A 23,227-nucleotide genomic window follows, 5' to 3' on the forward strand; every position below is an offset into this window, starting at 1 on the left:
AAATGTGATGTCCTAGTTGTAAATTCCTGTAGTTTGCCATTATCAGTATACTAAAGAATAGTTAAATGTTCAGTAGTTCATCTTGGTGTCTGCAAAGCTGTTAGCTTTTTCTCTGTGTTTAATCTACATATATATACCTATACTCAGCGCTGAAGTCTATGCGCACATTCCAATATGGATGTGTTTATGGGTATATGAAATAAATTAGGGTGTTAATTTACTGGTTTGTTTTAGAAGTCAGCATTCGTCATTAGAGCCGGTGCGCAACTGTAACAACAATAGCAGTCCACTGCACGCGGTGGGGCTGGCGGCCATCACGCAGCTGGCGCGGCAGGACGGCGCCAGTCCCGCGCGGCCTGCCGGTCCGCCCGGTGCGGCTCCTCACGTCGCCTCACCACTGAGGCCGATCGCCTCCGCAGACTTCCCCGGCGTGCTGCCCACCGATGTCGTCGTGGAACTACCCTCGCCTACGCACAATAGGGAACGTAACTCTAGGTAAGTGCCTATTTAATAAATTTTAATTTGATTTTTAATATTAGAATAATAATTCGGATATCAGATTTGTAGCGAGCTTCTCCACGTGAAATATGAAGTTACTCTATGTCAGGCATGCCATTTGGAAACAAGGACGGAAAGATCAAAGAACGGTTATTAATATTTGCTGTCTAAATGATTGATTTAGCAATACTTCACGCATGGGTTCTTTTGGCTTAAGTAGAAACAAATCTTACTTTCTATATTTAAACACATATGTATACTTACAATCATTATCATCATATCAGCCTTTACTGTCCATTGCTGAACATAAGCCTTCACCTTGGGAGGTTTTTCCAGTAGTTGCAACGCTTGGCAGGCGGGTTGGCAACCGCAGTCAGGCCCTAGAGGTGTTCCAAGAGGGACGCTGCTGTCCATTCCTCGCCTTCACTTAGTCGCTTCTTGCGACATCCACAGGAAAGTAAGGGGTGGCCTATTGTACGCCTACTTACAATGGTTTCGAAGAATTCTCCCTCAGATAATAAGCAATGTTGTCTATTTAATAATGATATATTAATCTAGGTTTCCCTCTGTACCTGTTTTCCTTTTTTAAACTTTTTCCTTTATAGTATTTATAACAATAATGATATCAAAGCGTATAATAATATTTAAATCCCCAATTCTTCGTAGTCCATCCTGTATACGTGAGGCAGAAGCGGCGACTTCTAAAGAGAAGCAAGAGAAAGAAATTCAGGAGAGACTACATAACCGGGTAAGTTTACATCTAACTCTAGGTAAACTTCAGTCAATTACAATTTTCATTAGATTTATCTATGATATTCATACTATAGGCAATATGTATATCGTGTAAATATATAATGGTTACAACTATCAAAAAATTTACGGCATTTTTTAAGTTTTTTTTTTACTTGTTTTACTTTTGATTAAATCGTATCAATAAATACAATAATCATGCAAAAATTTACATAATTAGATGAAACAACAATCTACTTTCGGCCTTTTAATTAACAGACGAACTAATATAAAATACTAACGACATTCCGACGCAGGTGACCACTTCGAATCATAGAGAAATGGGCCTCTACGGTGAGAGTCAATCCGAATGGAGTTCGTCGTGTTCTGAGGGTGAAGGCGACGGGGAAGGTGGGCAGCCAGAGAGTACCGGCTACACGACCGACGACCCGGCGCTCGAGAACGTCTCGATGTTGAACGAAGCGGGTCTTACAGACGCCGAGGCGGCCCTCAGCGACGTCAACTCGTGCTACTTCGACCGCGACGACGACGTGTCTTCGCGCGCTTCCTCCCGTCTGCTCGACTCCGAGGCACTAGTTTCCCTCGAGTCACTCAGCGCCATCTACGACTCGGACGAACCAGCGCACAGGTACTTAGCGAACATCCGTACCGTTACAGAATCCATTACGAGGAACTTCGGCCAACCCGCCCACGTCACCGACGGCGAGAGTGATGTGTAGTGATAATGTCGTGTGATACGGTACTTGTGAATCGAACGGTTATGATTGAACCGTCGGAGCGAACGCCTGCATATACTCTCTGTACCCTTCGCTACGTTTCGAACAATTTTCATATATTGTGATAACTAAGAAATCTCGAATATGAGTGAGTAATCATGACAAAAGTTGCTAATTTCAATTTATCTCGTTGTTTTAAATTCTAAGTCTGGGGAGTTGTGGTAATGAAAACTATTATTAGCTCTCTAATTGAGAAGAGTGTAGGGAATACTCAATTCTGTTTTTGTGACTGGTTTGTTATAATTTTTATTGGCATAGTATTTAAATAAAGAAAAATCATCTTTGACTGTGTCGATGTAATCGCGATCGTTATGTCGATATTGCTGACGTGCCTATTTGGTTTAAATGATTTGTATTTGTAAATTGTGTCAATATGTACCTAAGCAAATATATATATATTAATTCTGTATGATATTCATGTACAGCCGAAGGTGCCATGTGATGGCTCATGCATCATCTAGGAGTATGAGATGATCTCTACAATTATAAGGTGCTCTGAATTAGAATTATTTAATGTTTGTCTTGTGATAATGGTATAGGGACTTGTATTCGAGCGACCAATCTGTAGAAGTCGAGGTTAAGTAATAAGGGCTGGTCCCGCTCCGTGAATTTGTCTCATGGTCTCTTGTTCATATTATTTAATGTTCGTATATTAAGGCAAAGGAATTATAAACATTGTACTCTAATTATTATTAAATAAGTATAATTTTGCATTTCGATTTATCTTTATAATACACATTGTTACCGTAGACTGGAAGTTTGTAATATCTAAATATCTTCATTATCAATCACGTAATCTTGTTTAGTATTATAGGCGGATGTCTAACATGTTTATAATGTATAATTCAATGAATTCATTCTACACACTCTCCGTTAACCCTCAAAAGTTAAACTGTCACTTAATTTGATTTGCATCCTAGATTTCCTAAATGTAATCTTACTTTAGTCCGCTTAGTGAGTGTACTGCTATTGTTTCCTAACTACATAATATGTAAATCTAGTCATTTGTCAAGTATCACTCCTTTATAGACATGATTTATCCTGTATGAGTAATTATTGTGCCATTTGCAAGATATTATTTCTTGTTTTCCTTGTCGTTTATTATTATTCAGCTTCAAATTGAAATTATTTCGAGTATGAATATTAATAAGATTATTCCCGGATTCGCCTAAAACACATTTTTTTTAATTAGTAACAATATGTACTTACTTTTTTACATTACTTTTTAAATACATATTAAGTTTTTTTTTTTATTTATAACCGACTACAAAAAGAAAATGTTTCCAATGTATTTTTTTGTTTCTATAACAGATGATATATCTTCGTCAATTGTGAAGTTATTTCGATAATCCACTTTTAATGGAAAGGCTGTGTTGATACCATACTAATATTATAAAAATGGAAGTCTAATTTGTAAAAATATTACACTATACACAGTTTAATTTCCATCACGTTTTATTGAGGCCGAATGGCGTTGAAACCACATGGAGTGATGCATTAAACTACTCTATCAACTACCTACTAGAGGAAACATTTGGACATTCCTTTTCAATTAAAATTCTTACTATTGCTTTAATGGAATCTTCTTTTTGACTTTTTTAAAGTCGGTCAAAAATAAATATTAATAGTAGTAAGTAGAAAATTTACCGTGAGACTTAAAAGTACAACCGGCGCCAATAGCGAATATTTGTTGTAAAATATTCTGATATAGAAACATATTACTTTCATCAATGTACTTCTTCTATATAGGTTTGTGTCAATTCATATAATTATAGTTATTTTAGAGTAAGATGTAATCTATTGGAATTTAAAAATTTTTGCTATGAGGCACATGTAACCTTTGGTCAAATAAATCATAATTCAAAACAAACAAATTTGTGTATATGGAGTGAGGCAAGCGAACACGAAAATTATGTTAGTTGTAGGGCTGGGTGGTATACAGCAATATCTATATATTGGCCCAGTAACGAATATGTTAAATGTCTGTTATTCAATATTTAATGTCGAAATGAAAAACTTGATCGAAATTATTATAAATATCTGACTGATACGGGCTATATTGGAATGGATATTTACCTTTTTTTTGCCATCAGTGTCTAAAAGAACCCAATATATAGATATTGGAGCGGTACCAATATTACCCATGCCTAGTTAGTTGGTCATGGAATATTCCGTTTAATTATGTACTTATATTCTTAATGATTTTTTTTTTATTTTTATTCAAAAGTTTACCATAGCAGTGTTATGCTTACGATTACTTGAAAATTCTCTTCTGGCACATTTGTAACATTTCATCGTAACTCTGTTCTTACTATATATTTTTTCCTCACATAGAATTTCCACGCTTCAAGTCGACCAATAAAAAATATACTATTGACATGAGTATAGGATATTATCATTGTGTTTTTCAATATTTTATAGACTTGTATATACTAGTGGCGAATGCACACTCAATCGATATCTAGGAAATTGTTAATCTTTGTAAATATTGTTAATCATCCTGTCAAGTGCTATACTATTTGGAATACGTAGGTATATCACGCAGTAAAGAGATATATAATTATTTTTCGAAGGAATCCTCTTATTTGCTAATTTTAATCCATGTATTTCGACTCAATATTTTTCTTATTAAATGTACTTACACATAGTGCCAAAATAATTTATGTATTTGCTTGTTGTAATCAATATTATTCATTAATTCAACTAAAGTACACTAGATTTTGAAATATCACCGGTTCTAGTGGCTGGATATAATTAGAGACTACTGTGGAAATAATACAAAATTTGAAAAAATAGTTCCGTTAATTTTAGTGTAACTGTAAACTTTGTAGACGAGTAGTTCAACAATAACTATTTGTCAGATACTTAAATAACAATAGGGAACTATAACAAATATCATAAATTGTAATTCTGTTTGGTGTCTTACATAATGTTGAGTTGTAATTGTACGTAGAATGATGCACACCATTTGAAATGTATCTTTGATATTGATTCCACTTTCTCAGTTACAAAATACGAATATGTCTGTCATTCATGTTTATATATATAATTAATAATGATCAGTCAACGGCTACGTCGAACACTAATTATGGAACGTTTATATATTGAACCCTTTTTTAGATATTTCGATTGCGCATTATGTAGTAAAGTGTATTGTGTATTTTTATTTATTTAAATTCAATTAAGCAATATTACTTACAAATTAAAAGTGGTTTACATGACCTGTATTTGTTATTTTATTTCTTTTATCCATATACTAAATTATATCATTTATTATAAAAGTTTAGCATTAAATGGGTGGGTTATAATGAAAAATAATAAATGAGTGATATAATTAATTAAAACGTAAGGTCATAGATACCTGAAACTTAACCTTAATATTATAAATTATATCGAAATATATATTATGCAAAAACAATTTTATATAAAGGAAGTATACTTGTACTTCCTGTAGAAGTAGTAAGTACAATTTGTTCTCATTCATATTGACAGTGAGATGTAAAATCACAGGTAAACATATAAAAAGTAACAAACTCGGCTTTTTAAATTTTGAATATATATAGTAGTGTTTTATTTACACGTGGGACCACGGTCACATAATAGGACTGCAGGTCAGGTATGGAGTGTCGGTTACTGCGTCGCGGTCGTCTTCCGCATACTAATACCCTTCACCTTGAAACAAAGAATACCAGAGGAGTCACAACGGATGTAATAATTAACACCACGTGGCTTTATTACGTAATAAAATAAATTAAAGTTTTATCTCTTATTTATGTTTAAAGAGATTTAACTAATACTAATTATTATGATTGTAAGTTTTGTATCGACACTTTATCAGCTCAACTAATCGTTTTGAAATTTGATTTACACATTATTTGGGATAGGTGTAGGATATAAGTTAACTTTATCTCGATCATTCAATACATACTAAGTTGCGAGTAAAGACTAGTACATAGTAATTTAACTAGTTACTTGTATATTATAGCGTTAAATTAAAAAAATATAATAACATTTTTTTTAAGTAAAGAGCAATTTTAATAAGGAAATATAAACAAAGTAAGATTTTAGATGTTTTTATTCATTATTTAAACGTTATATCTATAAAATTAATTAATCAGATATTTATCATGTAAATACTATATAATAATACAGAGATATTACATGTAAATACCTACACATATATATGTATTTCTACGATTTGATTTTTTATTTCATTACTTTCAAATATTTGTTACATTAAAAAATGTATTAATTTATTAAAAATAATGAAACTTCAACATTTTTAGATATACATATTAGCCTTCTGGAATGCACGAGGAGCGTTATGAGCTTTGCTGTCAATCATAAAATTATGTTTTTACATTATGTATTTATTAACAAAAAGACATAAAAGTATATTCTGTGTTATCCATGAGTTTGCTCGACTTTAAAAATAATGTCTAGTAGTGGAAATCCTATGTAGTTATAATTGAGAAAATTCGTTAAAATGTTTGTTTGTTGTATACTCACAAAATTAACAGGTTTAAATAAAATTTGATGCATAATCTATGTATGCACCATATCTGTCTATGTATAGCTTAATAAATACATAACTAAAATGTAATAGATATATAATATAAAATAAAACTTAATAAAAAAAAATAGAAATAAATAAAACGAAAATAAAATAAAGTAACGAATTAGTATAAAATTATTATAAAACAGATTCAGGTCAAACTATAATTCAAATTATGAACGTTTGCTGCACTGCCGTACCACATTGTTATCTATGCCATTATCATGCAGCATATAGCAGATATCAAAATTTGTTAAACGTGAGTTTATCTGCACTAGTGGTTGGCATGGCAATATTGATCAAACAACAAGGTAACATATAAGAATTTAAGGGAATATAGGCATTTACTTGACCCAGACCTGAAAGCATCTAGTTCATAGCCATTCGTTTAAGCAGCTGAATGGCATCAACCTGAGGTTTCGATATATAACTTATATGTTACACAAATAATTGTAATTCATAGTAGATAGGTAGGTACAATGAACTAAATGTGTAAGGTATGCGTGTATCCATTTACATGGTAGAAAATACCAAGCGAACACATACAAATAGGTATGTCGTAACCTGATTTTATAACATGAAACGTCAATTATTCTCTATCAAGCATGAATCTACCATCATTTCTAGTAAATAATGAGTCGGTATATTAGTAATCAAAGGTAGTTTCATTCAATATACTATGAAAGGATGAAAAAGCTTTGCGGCATGTGAGTAAACCACGAGCGGCAGCGAGGCAGGTATGACGCGGCGCGCCGGGGCCGCCACCACAGGCGTACAGCTGCCCGTCGTGACGCCGCCGCTCATTGGTCGGCGGCAGGAACCGGTCGTGGTGCGCCCCCGCGCCTCCCCACCCCACTGCCGCCGCTACAAACAATTTAAAATTCTTATTCATGTTCCTTGCCACGACCGTTGCTGTCGCAAAGAGCGCGCTCTTTACCCGTATTTTGCGTAATCTTATCGTAATGTGTTCAATGTGCAAAGCGTATTGTGTACTCGGTGTGTGAATTTTATAACAGGATAACACCGTCGAATTCGGCGGTGTTTGAAGTCGTAACGTCTACGCTATGAAAACACACGGAGATTCCGGTGGTCTAGTTCTTTTTGTTTCCCCGGTGGTTTGTGAGCGACTTCGACACAGTGCTACCTGTACCATGTGCATCAGATAGTGTCGTGCTTCTATTAGTTTGTCGACAAACTAATATGCCAGCTCTGAGAGACTGCTGTGCATGGTGAGCGCTGAGGCACAGTGTTCCAGTGAATCATAGTGTGGTTTAAAAATGAAGGTGACGGTGTGTTTTGGTTCTGTGAGGGTGCTGGTGCCCTGCGGCGCTGGCGACCTGCTGGTCAGGGACCTCGTGCGTGAGGCGACGCTCCGTTACAAGAAAGCAACCGGACAGGTGAGATTAGAAGTTAATCAGTTAATTTTCGCGCGGTTACCGCGTGTTTTTATTGGTTATCGTGAGTTGTTTACGTTATACACAGATATCCACCAGAGGTAAAGAATTTGCTAAATTATCCTACCAGATCTATTAAATTTATAGATACCTTCATCTATGTTCCTACATGACCGTTTTTCAGTATTTCGACTCTGTATTATGTTTATTCCATTATATAAATTACAAATTATAAACTTATTATGCACGTCTAATGTAATTAGAGTGCAGTATTAGGAGTTTGTTGGATATTGGTATGTCAATATAATAGTATTATATGATACACTCTTAATTTTGAAATAAAAATAAATAAATTAAATTATCTTATTCCTAGGCTACTTATAGGTCTGTAAAGAACCTATCTAGTGAAACATTATTAATTGATTGATTTGACAATTGAATAATCTACAACTCGACTATTTGCAACCTTCAGTTTATATACCCAAATACGTACTACCTACCTACTCTATTCATATTTGGTTATGGTGTAATTTTGTAGAAAGGTGTATACCATGTATATTTGGGCTTAACTATATTGTGGTCATTATAATTTTTTGCTGTAGTTACTTAATAATTTAGTTATTCACATTCGTGGCGAGGACAAGAACTACTTTCGCGACATCGGACCATTCTGACGGACGGGACTGCACAGCACTAGCGGTTCCATTCCATAGAGATGCGGTCAAACTAGATTTGTGTTCGACCTGCTTGAATTTCATAACGTAGACAACATACTTTTTTCGAATATTTTGTTTTTCAAAGACAAATCAGGATGACTGTGCGACTATTATAGTGAAATAGGTACCTTATTATAAAGCCAGGAGGACACATTCATCTTAGGAGAGTAAGTATGTTGATGTTCTAGGATTTTTACTAAAATGTATATAGTGGTCCACTTGTGTATGACACGTGAGGAAGATTTCTATTTTCGTGACACTATCAAAAGCGTACCGAGGGAATATATTGGGCACATAGCTGAATTAGACCTCTATTGCTTAACATAGCTCCGACATTCGGAGTTAATGTGCACCGTTAAGTCTATCAAGTCTTCTTCTACATACTCTTTAACTCTTGAATCTCTCGCTTCAGTTAACAAAACATCTGCAGGGGCAGGTTTTATACTCCACAGATTATAGGCGCCAGCAGCATCTCGAAAAATTCGTAATACTTCTTGAAGAAATCCATACTGTAGCTTTCAGAATAATCCTTCTTAATGAAAATGAAAATGAAAATGAAAAATATTTATTTCGTAACAAAATTGATACAATACTAAGATCGTTGTTGTGACCTTCTAGTAAGTGTTATCACCTGTATCAGAAGGTCACGCTCCTCCATAACCATGCAAATACATAAATCATAGTACCATGAAATTAATACATAAACATTATCTAATATTAGTAATAAGTATATCTAAATGCATGCATGCGTGTGTGCGCATGCATGCATGTGTGTGTGTGTGTGTGTGTGTGTGTGTGTGTGTGTGTGTGTGTGTGTGTGTGTGTGTGTGTGTGTGTGTGTGTGTGTGTGTTTATGTATGCGTGCGTGTGAGTGTATGTGTGCATGTACGTGCGCCATGTACCAACTGTTGTGTGGTGTGTATGTTGTATGAGTATTTGTGTAGTTTTACGCTAATCTGTATTGTTAAGATTTTTTTAAAAAGTAACTCATCAATATTTTAATATTTGAAAAGTTCTTCTGTTTCGTGGTAATTTAAAGTTTTTAACCATTTAGTAATTACATCTTTACAATCAAATTTGTTTAGTTTATAGATATTTAATTTATTATTTAATAACTTGTATAAATGTGTTGATTGTTTACTATATTGTCGCATAGCAAAACTTGTCCTAACGTTATTTTCCATCAGAGTTATGTTTTTCCTACGTTTTAATAAATAAGAAAAGTCTAGTCCTACACTTTTGTGTCTTTTTAAAGTTGCATATAGTATATAAATCCTTCTTACTGACAATAAATCACACTCTTGATAAAGTTTGTCAGTGGGATAAATACGTGGTTTAGAGTAGGCCAGTTTTAGAAGAGCTCTTTGGGATCTTTCCACTTCTAAAAATTTTACTTTAGTAGCTCCACCCCATACAGGAATACAATACATCAATATAGATTGCGCTAGGGCTATATATATTGATCTGATCAAAAATTTGGATGCCACATAACGCAGCTTAATAAAAATCCAAATTAGCTTTCGGACTCTAGTGCTGACTGCTTCTAAATGAGAATGCCAAGATAAGTGCTGGTCCATGTGTATACCAAGATATTTAATAGAAGTAGTTTTATCAATAGATGGACATAAACAGTCACCATTTACTTTATTGCAATTGTAAGAATGAATGATAATTTGAAATTCTGGTGATGGTTGCGTTGATTTATTTAAGGAACTCATTCTACAGTCTGAGCATTCGCGTACGCAAACTCTTTAGAAACCGCTTGCACTTTGATTTTAAAATAAATAACTAACAACGTCCTGACCTCGTTTGACCTATATATTTATATTCAAAATATTTTAGTCATATTGTCCATATTTAGAGGTTACGTGTGACCGTGAAATTTCGCTTTGGCCGTGTGTAACAGATGCCTTATGTAACTTTATTAGTTAAAGCTAGTAATAGACGTTCACCTGCTGTGCAACACACCACACACCTGCGTCTACGACCTACGTTACATTTCCACCCGTCTCTCGTCGCACCGTAGGAAGCGGCTGGCCTTGTCTGCACTCCGTCACACCAACACAGTGCAGTGCTAATTACAAAATATTTGTTGCGTGAAACATGCCATAACATACCGCATCACATCAGTGAAGATTTCTCATATCATTATGTACTCGTAGATTAGTGTGCTATCTTAAACTGAACTGTCAACCCGTTTACATGATTCAGGAGCATATATGGGTATTACTTTTATTTATTGTCTCTTGTTATTGTTATTGCTTTTCGCATGAATGACTAAATAGATTTTAATGATTTTTCGTATACAGCATTCGAGCATCTATTTTGGATTAACATTTATGATATATACAAATAGAACATATTTTAAAAAATATTAAGATGGGTAAACAGATAAACTCTATTCACATCAAGATCTTTATTGACCTATAAAGGTTAATAATTGAATTTTCAAACTCCTTTCTTATTGTTCTCTACACTATATGAAGAACCTATCCTATCTACAAAAATTCAAGATTTTAGATTCAGCAGTATCAGTTGTGCTTTGATAAATGCGATCAATCAGTCAATCGGCATTCCTTTTTATGTACATAGATTATTTAGTTTGATTTGAAGGTAAAAGAGGTTTGAATCAATTGCATACATTTAATCCTACTATACGCGGGCATTACATTAATGAAGTATAGCTAGTGTATTATAATAATAAAATTCATGAATCATGGTTTCGCCAATCGCATGTCGATGCTAAGTTTCAGCAAACGTTTACATTTCTGCATGATTGGTTGTCGGCTCGGCGATTGCAAAACGCAAAGGTCGCAGGCTACAAGTTAACAAGCGGAAAACGTTCGCTCACCGGTCTACTAGCGGAACGATATCAAAATACACGCTGATTTCTCACACCAATCTATGATAGAAATTAAATAATACGCGATTTATTATTGTAAACAAAGATTTTAATATATGATTTTATGTAGTCTTTTGTCAAGTCACGTCTTTACAGATTTTTGTAGGTAATAAATTTTTCGCCCTTTTAAACAGACTAATATTTGAAAATAACACCAGAAACAATGAATCCATTGTAGCGGCAGGCACGGCCAGGTATGCGCGAGGAACAGGCGCCTTGAAAAGTTGAAACACCTATTGTACTCGATCCGTGCTATATGGGGTCTCGTTTGTAGACCGGTTCTCAGAAAAATGACGAGACATTCTTACTACTCAAATAGCATATGCTATGGGATGTTTACTACGAGAATTAAAAGCATCTATATAATTTTGTCGCTCATTTAAGGTACACTACGTATAATGCGGCACCGAGAATTTGTCAGGTTTTCTCAACTAGAAAACCCTAGAATTCTAGCCTAGGTCATTAGAATTACAATATGTACGAGTAGGGTGGAGGTACTTTGAAGTTGAACATTAAGTCAATTTCTATATATTGCTGATATAATATAGATTATTGCTGTTAGTTTAAAACGTAAATGGGACATTCTTAAAAGCGAAGAAACTTGAGTGCGTTTGTCTTTTTATTACTGTCATAAAATGTCGGACATTTTATTGGAAAGGGAAATAAAAGTCTTTAAAGTTATACTTCTAGTTAAGAGTTTAAGTTCACTCCTATCTTGATGGAATAGGTACGATTTAAATTTATTTTATCCGTTAAAAATTATCGTGGAAAGAACAACAAAGACGGCTTCCCAGGCGCCATATGTCGGGTTTCCTGTCAAGTGTGTAGTGGAGTGGACTCCTTGTCCGAGTGTGACGGTTCAACTTCAAATTAATGTGTTACACATGTTTGCATTGAAAAATCTTTTAGAAAAAACTAACTCTCCTCTTCACCTTTTTCGAGTGCTTCCAGATTTGTAACTTGTGTGAATTGAGATTTGATATGCTCTGAAATAAATACGCAAAATATGTAATACAAAATTATATTATTAAATTAGAATAGTCAAAAAATAAATGTACTGACCTATTATTTATTATACAGACGTTGTTCGATCTTAAAGAAATTACTATATGTACTAAAATAATTAAATTCTAATTAACTAATCATTGTACTGTAGGTTTGACATAAAAATACAATACTGGTATTCCTTACGTCTTGCTACTTTCTGACTAAGATGTTATGCTTCTGTGGTAGTAACCACATCCCATCGTTCAAACTTAAACAATTCTGTATTTTAAATTCAGTTTTAATCTAAACAGAAGTGATTAGTTGTAAAATTAAAATAATTGGACATTCAGTAAAGTTATCTAAAACACTAATGCACTGTAAATTAATTAATTGACATACATATGTATGTAAGTAACTAATAAGTAAGTAATTTTTTGCAGTCAGCGCAGTATTAAGTAGATATTTACCTACTTTGCTATTTGTAAAATAATCATCGTTTTTAATTGTTACTATAAGGTCTCTCTTTACATGATGTATACTACATATTATTATTATCATATTTTGATATACTTACATGTAATATAATTTTATAATATATACTTAACTGTTCTATTAATACTTTATCCTATCGTAAACACTGCCTATTTTTCAATTATATACGTCTCTCAAGGCATGACCAGAACCAGTTCTTAGGCGGTTTTTTGCTGACGTAACTAATATTTTGTATGAGGTTCGTAGATATTAGGTATGGATATATTGTGGACTGGACGATTCTTTGTGTATTATCAGATATTCTAATAATAGATTCTTATTTAATATTATCTCGCTACTTAAACTTTACATGTCCTGGTTAGGTATGTATTTTAAAATTATTTCCTAAGAAAAACAAACACTATGGCAAAGAATAAATAATCATCACGATGGGCCAATTGTTACAAATACATCTTTCTTCTTATATCAAATAAACTAATAGTGCAACCAAACTGTACCATTTTCGTCAAACTAAGAATATTCTTAGTTTGTTTAATATATTCTATGATGTCCACTTTCTATCAGGTAGGTCGTCAGTTTGCCATTCGCATAGAAAAATGTGAACGCGTAGTTTACATTTTTCCACGTACGCACATCGGATTGTCCGTGGTCGACATAGTATACCTACATAGCGGATGTACCTTCTCACCATTTACGATTAATACTTAAGTCGCTTCATATAAAATGTAGGAGATGCGGCACAAGCTATTGCATTCATCATAAACATAGCTGCTGATTTAATTAACCTTAATCGATTGATCGATACAAATAAATTAAACATTATAAATATTTCTTATACTGATTTGGTTAGGTTGCTAATTTGGTCTTAATGTTTTAATTTATAATAATAGATCGCATTTTACGTAAGGTTAGGGTCAAATGTTTGCTATAAGAATATCATTGACGCAGTGTTACAAGTATGTTGCAGGTTTAGATTTTCGATATTTATTTACAACGACGTCAGGATTGGTAACTAATAGTCCACTACACTCGTATGCATATTTGTTTATCATACATTTCTAGAGTCTCTTATTATTTCAGTTTGATTATACTTCGTATTTTTCATTTTAATTTTATTTATATTTATCATTTTAGTTTTTATCCCTTTCGGATTTATTATGCAGCGAAACTCCGAACATAGCCTTCTTCAAAATTTTCAATATTTGTTGAGTGGCTTAGATCAATTATTGTATTTTATACTAGTTATATATATTAGTTGGTGTATGGATCAAGATGAAACAGATACCAGTTTTTAATTAGAATTTAGACCTTAAGAATTATAACTGTAAAAACCGTATTCAATTGATTCCAGTTTTTGGGTGATGCCGGAACAAACATACAGACAAAATTTTTAAGAATGATTGTTTTGGCTTCTAATACTCTTATTAAGGACACTAATATACATTTTTCCTAAATATCTTCTATGTATAGATGTCGTCTAGTTGCATACATTGCAGTCATTATATTAGTAAGATGTCATTATGTATTCTATATCCGTTTACCAAAATGATAGCGCACTTAGTCACTGTAGGTGACGAGTGCGTTCTCATACGAGTATACAGTAAGTGTGTTTTAATTTTTAATCAACGTCACAAAATGAGGTTGTCCGCTATTCGTCATGTTTTGTATTTTACTACTTTAATACTTTTGTATTAGATAGGTTTAAAATTGTTTGTTATCTTATATCTCCGACATTAGTAGCCCGAATTGGAATTTATAAACTCTTTAAGGTCAAGGTTTGATTATGGGAAACATGGAAATATCTGTTCTTCATTATTTGTATAGACATAGCAATTTTGCAAAATTAACAATTTCTTGATATTATCAAAGATGTATATTGTAATTTAAAAATAGGAAAGATTTGTATGTTTGTTAGATACCTACTTTGTAATGGATAAACTCAAAAACTGTTGAATTGATTTTAAAAATTCATTCACCTAAATGTACTTATCAGCGAGTAACATAGGCTAATTTTTTTTTTTCGAAAATTCTATTTATCTGTACGACGTCGGGCCGGATCACTAGTAGATCATATAATTAATCTTCGTTTCTAATGCGAACTGCTATGGAATTAAATACACTTTCTGTTTCTGTGTTTCGGGAGAAATATAATATGAAACTCTTCAAGTCACGTAAAATAAAAAAGTATCTTCTAGGTAAGCGTGCATCCATCCTAGATCTTATCATCACTTACTAGTAGATGAGGTAGGATCAAGCGTAAACCCAACTTGCAATAAAAAAAAAAGATTTCTGTATGTGGACGTTTGCAGAAAATCGAGAATTGTACGTAGTGGAAGACCTATAAAGTTGATACAAGTTGAAATGATGATGATTATGAATCTAGATTTGACTAACCGCAACCATGAAAATAAAAACATTGAATTTTCTGTTTAAATTTCTATTAAGAGGCCTTGTTTGTCAAAAATGGCGAATTAGTTACCTCTTGTTTTACAGTTTTCCGTTCATTGACAGTGTTAGTTATTAATTATTAGTTATTAATAATTACTATTATATAGATATATAATGACAATTTAAAATGTAACATGTAACGACATTACGTTTATTTATTTAAAATCATTCTACAATTGTAAATTAGAAACAATACAAATTAATATTTAAAATAATGTTTTAATTAATTTACTTTGTTAGTATAGAAATCTAATCGCTGTTTTGGGAAATTATTACAAATAGACAATTATGAAACGTGTCTTGGCATTGACATATACGTGCAGCTCCTAAAGTTTTATAAACATAAATATTTCAATTTAGGTTAAAAAGACATTGGGAGGGTTTATATATAAATATAAATGTTTTCTAACGCTAGATTGAGTAATTCGGTACCATATTTCCAGATACATCCACTCGATTAGGTTCACTCCTTAGATTAATGACTGGTCTCCGAGCGCACCTGAGATCAGTCATTAGGTAATCTAAGATTCGCTCGTATTTCTACGCAAACAACATTTACTTGTATTTCAGCTTGTAAAATGCGATATGATATGAAAATTACAGAGTATGGAGGAATAATTCTCAGGAACTTTTAATATCATGTACATCTCAGTGTTTACTATAAAGCTCACAGTGTTCTTGCTTGTAAGTGATGGGTGATATTCTTTCCATTCCGTTAGGTGGTGACAGTTCGTTTGCCTTTCCAAGTTCCATAAAAAAGGTTTCATTTAAAAGCAATTGCACTATATTATCTTACAGGTACTATCCTTAGTCTATGATAGATATTACCCCTTGTCAATTGAGTTAATTCGTCAGCTTAGTTCATGATAGTAGCTGGTTGTAATTGTCATTTGGCGCTCGTATCACTGAGTGGGCGTGAAGCAAGTGACTCACTCGCACGTGCATGCCCGCCAAGTCATGTAGCATGTCCAATTATGCGACAAATGGCATTTTGTTGCATTAGTTGCTTAGGTCAGAGACGGTTTGCGTATTTCATCTATGTACTCAGGGACTACTTAATAATCTCGTTTGCGGTTTCATATCGGAGTCGTTTCTACAACACTTGGAAAGCACAAGTTATTTACTGCGGTTTCACTTGCGTGAAATTGTGATCTTATGAGGATTATGGGAAATCATCTCTTAACATGCAATAAAGAAGGATTTTTTTAATGGGTAATAATGGTATGGTAACCCCACCTGCGCTATCAGTATACACTGGCGGGGCACCAGTGAGAGGTGATAGATGAGGATGAAAAGGCAGGCCAGTTTGCCCATTGTGACGAATTCAATGATAAATTAGTCACGATAGTTTCCAGGGGGAACCGCGTGGAGGTCGACCTAATAGGGTATATTAATAGTAATGGGGACTAACCTCCCCATTACTAAAAATCCTTTCCCCCCATAAAGAAGGATTTAGTCTCACTTATATCATAAAAAAAAAACTTATATTCAAATTTTTAAACTCCAACGCGTTGATAGATCAGTCGGTCAGATAGGACAAGTTTTTTAATACATATGTATTAAGTTTCTTCGGGGTCAGCCAAACATGTATCATAATATAGTATTGTAGCCACGCGTAAACGAGTGTAAAATATGATATAGTTATGATAACTTAGAAGATGTGAAGTGTACCAACATAATAACGCAAAATTCAATGTTTACTATCATGAATAATCCTCATTCAAGATGTATGTACGCACTTACTAGTTTGCCTACTTAGTCTATGTCCGCGGTAACCATGAGTCATGGTCGTGGGCTATAAATAATAACATATTCACACTTTAAGTTTATAGTGTAGGCTATGTTGTTGTTGTTGGATTAAATAAGTAAATTATTTCTAATAAATTTTCATATCATTCAAGAATACAGAGAGTAAGAATACAGAGAATTGCTTGAGTACCTCTGTCCCATTCGTGTTTCAACCGTGAAGCAGTTGTGTTTGCATGGCTGTGTTTCGTTTTGAAGGGTGGGATATTGCGTGAATTTACTAGGTACAGAAGAATAACACCTGAGTCCTCAGGAATGGCAACGCATGGGGGGTATCATGGGCGAAACAGTATACTCTGTTATGTCCATGGTACTGCTCATGTCTATAGGCGACGGTTACCACTTTCCATCAGGTGGGCCGTTAGCTTGTTTTCCTTTCTAAGTGGTATAAAAAAAATCCTCTATATTATATTAATTAAACTTCCAATTTTATTAAACTAAATAGTATTTTGTTCATAAAATATAATAACTATATAAATATAAAATAGTTATAACTATACAAATTGTTGTAGTTAAAAATTAAGAGGACAATTCGCACGTGTTTGTAATAATAATTTCACTATGTTTTTAACTGTAGAATGAAAATGAGATTAATTGTATTTACAATTACGTAATTTGCTTTGAATTTCTAAACAAAAAAATATCTACGATAAAGAATTAATTCATGATTTTACACATATATTATTTTTTTGTTTCTCGTCTACGTTACAAGTCATCAAGTTTTGAAAGTTCGTGATTCGATTATGATGAGTACGTGACTCAAACGGAACTATGTAACTTCCTTCTAACAATTATTGTATTTAAACATACGATTTTATCAAATATTTATGCTTTCAGGTAAGAAGGATTTATTAATAGTTTAATATGGCAGTGAATTTACCGGGTACAGAGGAATAACACCTGAGTCCGCAGAAATGGCAACCCATGGGGGGTGTTATGGGCGAAACAGTATACTTTGTTGTGTCCATAGCACTGCTCATGTCTATAGGCGACGGTTACCATTTTCCATCAGATGGGCCGTCAGCTTGTTTGCTATTCTAAGTTGCATAAAAAAATAAAAATTGTATCGTAATTTAAACTGTAAAAAATCTTTGAGTGCCATCATGGTAAGCTTCAGGTAACTTAAACATACTATGACATTTCTCACTCGGTTATGTGATGCCACTGTTATCTGTACTACCTATAATATCTAGTTACAATAAAATATTCCAGTGTAATGCATGAGATAAATAAGAATAATACTTACTTATAAGTTTTAATCTAGGTAGTCATGATTGTCATAATTAAGCCGTTTAATGTCCATATTTATTTCCCATATTTATTATAAACATAAGCCTACTCCATGGGAAATCAATAATTAATATCATACAGGAGAGTCTTTCTCCTTAATCAGCAGTATCTATTATTCCTTGCAAAATATTTTAAATCGTGTTTTTATCTAGTTGAGTGCTATCCTACATTTCCTTTGTTTATACGAGGTTTGTCCGGAAAGTACGTATAAAAGTTTTTTAAAAATTTTATTTTACAATTATTCAGGTAAATCAATTTTATCCCCTTCAAAGTACTCCCCCTGTGACATAATGCACTTGTGCCAACGCCGTTTCCACTGTGAGAAGGCTCCTTGAAAGTCCTCTGGTTGTAGGTTTCTCAGCTGCCCCGTCGTAGCTTTTTTTATCTCATTTATGTCCCCCAAATGCCGCCCCCGAAGTACCAATTTGGTTTTTGGGAACAAGAAGAAGTCACACGGGGCCAAATCCGGCGAATAGGGGGGTGTTCGGTCACCGTAATGGAATTTTTACTCAAAAACTCACGGACAACAAGAGAGGTGTGGGCAGGGGCATTGTCGTGGTGAAGAATCCAACGCCCCTCTCGCGCCAATTCTGGACGAACTCGTGCCACACGAGCTTTGAGGCGTCTGAGCACATCGACGTAGAATTTTCCATCAACTGTCTAGCCTGGAGGGACGAATTCTTGATGGACAATCCCCCGAACATCGAAAAAAACAATCAACATTGTCTTGACATTTGAGCGGGATTTTCTTGATTTTTTTGTTCGTGGTTCCCCGGATGTCTTATCGAATTAGATCGGCAAAAATTTCACGGCCATTCTTGCCGAGTTTCGAGAGAAACTTGATTACGACGCGCTGCTCTTCAACGGAAGCGGGCTCCATGCCGACGGGGTTTCGTTAAGAGGTAACTTCACAGATGGCGTGACAAGCCAGTTCGCACCGCACGGCGGTCAGACCAGAACTGAAGCATTGTTAGGGACATAAGGAAGGGGTCCTGCGCTTACCTGGCCTCCCCACTCCTCTTTCTCGCATTCCAGAACACTTTTATACGAACTTTCCGGACAGACCTCGTACAGGGCTCTCGATAGTATTTTTCTGTAAGATACTGATCCTTAGAGCCATGTGCTTTGGTTTTTACTACTTGGTTCTTGGTATACTGATTCTTCTGTCTAACTGTCTGTTCAACCGACTTCAAAAAAGAAGGTTCTTTTGTTTGTTACCTTATAACTCCATCACTTTTAAACCGATTTGGGATTTTTTTCTTTTTCTAAAAAGATACATAATTTGTTCCCATAGAAAGTTTTCAAAATCGGTTCAGTAATTTAGTTGTTAAATCAAAATAAATGATTTTGTCATAGTTGAATTCTGTTCCTTTGCGGAACACAATCTTTAATTATTCTTACTAATAACAAAACATACTTATTTTTACGAATATTCCAGAAGATGAAAAAGCTGTAGTATAAAGATTATTTTAATCCTATATGAATGTTGAATAAAAGTACGCTAACCGCATATAAGGAAGATATTCTATTTCACGGCTTTGATCATTCTGCAAGCAAAGTACCATATTATTACAGAAGATGTTTGTTTTATCCTGTGATTTTTTTTATACAATTTAGAATAGCAAACAATCTGACGGCCCACCTGATGGAAAGTGGTAACCGTCGCCTAAAGACATGAGTAGTACCATGGACATAACAGAGTATAATGTTTCGCCCTTGATACCCTCCATGCGTTGCCATTCTTGAGGACTCAGATGTTATTCCTCTGTACCCAGTAAATTCACGCCATATCCCACCCTTCAAACCGAAACACAGCTATGCAAACACAACTGCTTAACGGTTGAAAGACGAATGGTACAGAGGTACCCAAGCAATCGACTTTTGTACAAAGTCTCCCTCTGGTAATGATTGTGTGATTAACATCTTTGTTGTTCTTCTTTTTAAATATTGAAAATAATGTGTAAGCGGGCATCCATTAATTACGTGAGCTCTTTTTCGATCAGATTAGACTCCTCCCCCCCCTTAGGTGAGATTTAGTGAGATTTGCCTTCACCCCCTCCCCTTACGTAAGATTGACGCAAAAAATATTTTAACCTTAATTTATATTTATTATTCGGGAAAATAATAAATCGTTCAGGTATACTATAATTAATTTATTTAAATTAAATAAAATTCAAAGAAAAAACATAAAAACAACACTTTCTTTTAAATTTTTACTCAATCCATGGAGACTCGTGTATTTTTTCAATCGAAATAATTGGACACATATCATCTGGGATTTCTAGTAGTGCAGGAAGACAATCACTGGAAATGTCTACGTTTATCTTTAATATTATAGTATAGTTTAATATCTTTAATATTTTATATTTTTTGAAATTGACGTGAGATTTTTGATTATCCCCCCCCCCCCTCGGTTTAAATAAGATTTGGTGAGAATTCATTAGACCCCTCCCCCCTATTCTGAGCTGACGTAATTAATGGATGCCCCCTAAGTAATAATGTAGTAATACAAATATGTAGATGTACCTTATTAATTTAATTTTTAAATCCAATAAATACATACAACTTAAATGTTCCATGTATTCATACATTTTTATATAAAATTATTATACGTATTTAATGTTTCTTATATCTAACGTTTAATTGGGCATTGCTCTTTGTATATAAAACAAGTTCCTTCGTACCATAACAGTTTTATTAGTAAATTCGTTTTCATTAAAACCGCTCCAGTTGGCAGAATGACATCATTTTGTTTAGAAACTAACAGCGACTGATATAAACGATTTTGGCTTAGTTCAAACTTCGAATAGGTACTTATAATAACACTGCCGTGGTAATCGGATGTCTTCTACTTTCAACTCGTTAATTTGTCGTATTCCTTTTCATTTGCAACTTCACCATTGTTTAAATTATTTAATGATCTCGATCGATAATGTATTGGTTTAATGCACTGACTCACCTTTCAATGATTCGAATTTAAATACTATTTGATAGGATGAATGGCTGTTTGTTACTTTTTCACGCAAAAATAACTATGGGAATTTGAATGAAATTTAGTATACGGGTAGGTTATAGCCTAACTTAGCACATAGGATACTTTATATACTAATTCATGCAGTCAAAGCCGCAGGTTTCAGCTAGTAGACAATATAAACATTTGTATTTATGAGTATTTCGGTGGGTCGAAAATGTATAGAAGTAAATATATGCCAAGTTTATCTATTATTTTATAATATCTACTCATAAATTTACTTAGTTTGGGCCTAGATGGCGCTGTTTCATAAGTCCAGAATCCAGGAGATAAAAGTGCATACGCTATACTACGTCTGTGGTTCAGAGTCTTCATTTCTTCGACAGTAATTTATCAGAAACGCAATGCAATATATTTAGGGGCACCATAGTCACCACATTTCTCAATTAACAGTACATACTAGATATTCCATCAGGATATGTAGTATAAAAATGATTTTGGATAAAATGAAATTTTAAATGTATGATGGAAAGGGGTAAAACCTTTGTTTAGAGACATGTACTTATATGTAAAGGCGACGGTTAATTACAATGTTCCATGACACAAGTCGTCAACTTGTTTACCTACTATTCTATGTCGTTTAAAATATGTACTTGTAAGTACAATGACTTTTGTGCCTCTTTATGTCAATTATATTCTAGGAAATGGTATTACTAACTGAAATTACGTTAATAACGTGGTAAAATGATAATAATCTCTAACCAAGCAGGGTACCACAACAATGGATTTGAATGAGCAATGCGAACACAAGTTCATCATTGTTCTATACTAGTTTCCTAAAAATAACACAGAAACACATATTTTTCGTTTTGTTGCGTTCCCAAGGCCAGTAACTTTACTGTTTGCTTATTTTATGTTTGGAAATGTAGTTAAACTTTATGTACACATCGCTGTGTCCCTATGACCTGATTATTCGTATTTCATAATAGTACTATGTAGGATCAATATATTATAAATCAATTTTTATTTTTTTATACAACTTAGAATGGCAAACAAGCTGACGGCCCACCTGATGGAAAGTGGTAACCATGAGCAGTACCATGGACATAATAGAGTATACTGTTTCGCCTATGATACACCCATGCGTTGCCATTCCTTAGGACTCAGATATTATTCCTCTGTACCCATTAAATTTACTAAGTTGGTTTATGCAGGAAACGGAATTGTTAACAACGGGACTAGCTGTCCCATCATTAGCAATATATTTAATCAGGTCGATCTCCATGTGGTTCCCCCTAAAAACTATTATGGTTAATTACTGGTGAAATCGTCACGACGTGTCAACAAACCTGACTTCATCCTCGCCTATTCACCCCACTTTATCTTTCTATTATAGTTCCATAAAAAGCTGGTTTGTAAATTATCTTACAATTGTCAGAAATGTATTACAATATCTCGTATACAGTTTATCAATGCAGTCGTTTAAAACGCGATGCTAAAAGAAGTATGTGTACAGAGCCTAAACGAGTTTGATAAACAAGATCTTGCGTGTTACGTCTTATCGTCTTTATTCTGTATTTAGGACTCTAAAATATACCTACTTAATAATCTAAGGCATTTAATAGTGTAATATGCCCCTTAT

General features: G+C 33.8%; 2 protein-coding genes and 1 long non-coding RNA gene across 3 annotated transcripts in view; 2 read left to right on the plus strand and 1 right to left on the minus strand.

Moving 5' to 3' along the window:
• The window catches only part of LOC113517375 (Ca(2+)/calmodulin-responsive adenylate cyclase-like), a 79,862-nt gene extending 74,611 nt beyond the window's left edge, over positions 1–5,251 (plus strand). The window contains exons 17-19 of the mRNA XM_052901391.1: positions 235–495; positions 1,165–1,246; positions 1,545–5,251. Coding sequence (XP_052757351.1) covers positions 235–495; positions 1,165–1,246; positions 1,545–1,967 — 766 coding nt within the window. The 3' untranslated portion in view covers positions 1,968–5,251. The remainder of the gene's footprint in view (positions 1–234; positions 496–1,164; positions 1,247–1,544) is intronic.
• Positions 5,252–6,081: 830 nt separating this feature from the next.
• LOC128202166 (uncharacterized) lies at positions 6,082–8,950 on the minus strand. The gene is made up of 2 exons (XR_008253622.1): positions 8,818–8,950; positions 6,082–7,443 (listed from the first exon to the last, which is right to left on the minus strand). It is a non-coding gene; the product is annotated as an uncharacterized LOC128202166 (long non-coding RNA).
• LOC113517374 (partitioning defective 3 homolog) overlaps positions 7,457–23,227 on the plus strand; it is a 65,642-nt gene continuing 49,871 nt past the window's right edge. Inside the window, exon 1 of the mRNA XM_052901387.1 lies at positions 7,457–7,976. Coding sequence (XP_052757347.1) covers positions 7,857–7,976 — 120 coding nt within the window. The 5' untranslated portion in view covers positions 7,457–7,856. The remainder of the gene's footprint in view (positions 7,977–23,227) is intronic.

The sequence above is a fragment of the Galleria mellonella genome, unplaced genomic scaffold (genome assembly GCF_026898425.1).
Source record: "Galleria mellonella isolate WM207_F2 unplaced genomic scaffold, CSIRO_AGI_GalMel_v1 utg78, whole genome shotgun sequence".
In the NCBI taxonomy this organism is placed as follows: Eukaryota; Metazoa; Arthropoda; class Insecta; order Lepidoptera; family Pyralidae; genus Galleria; species Galleria mellonella.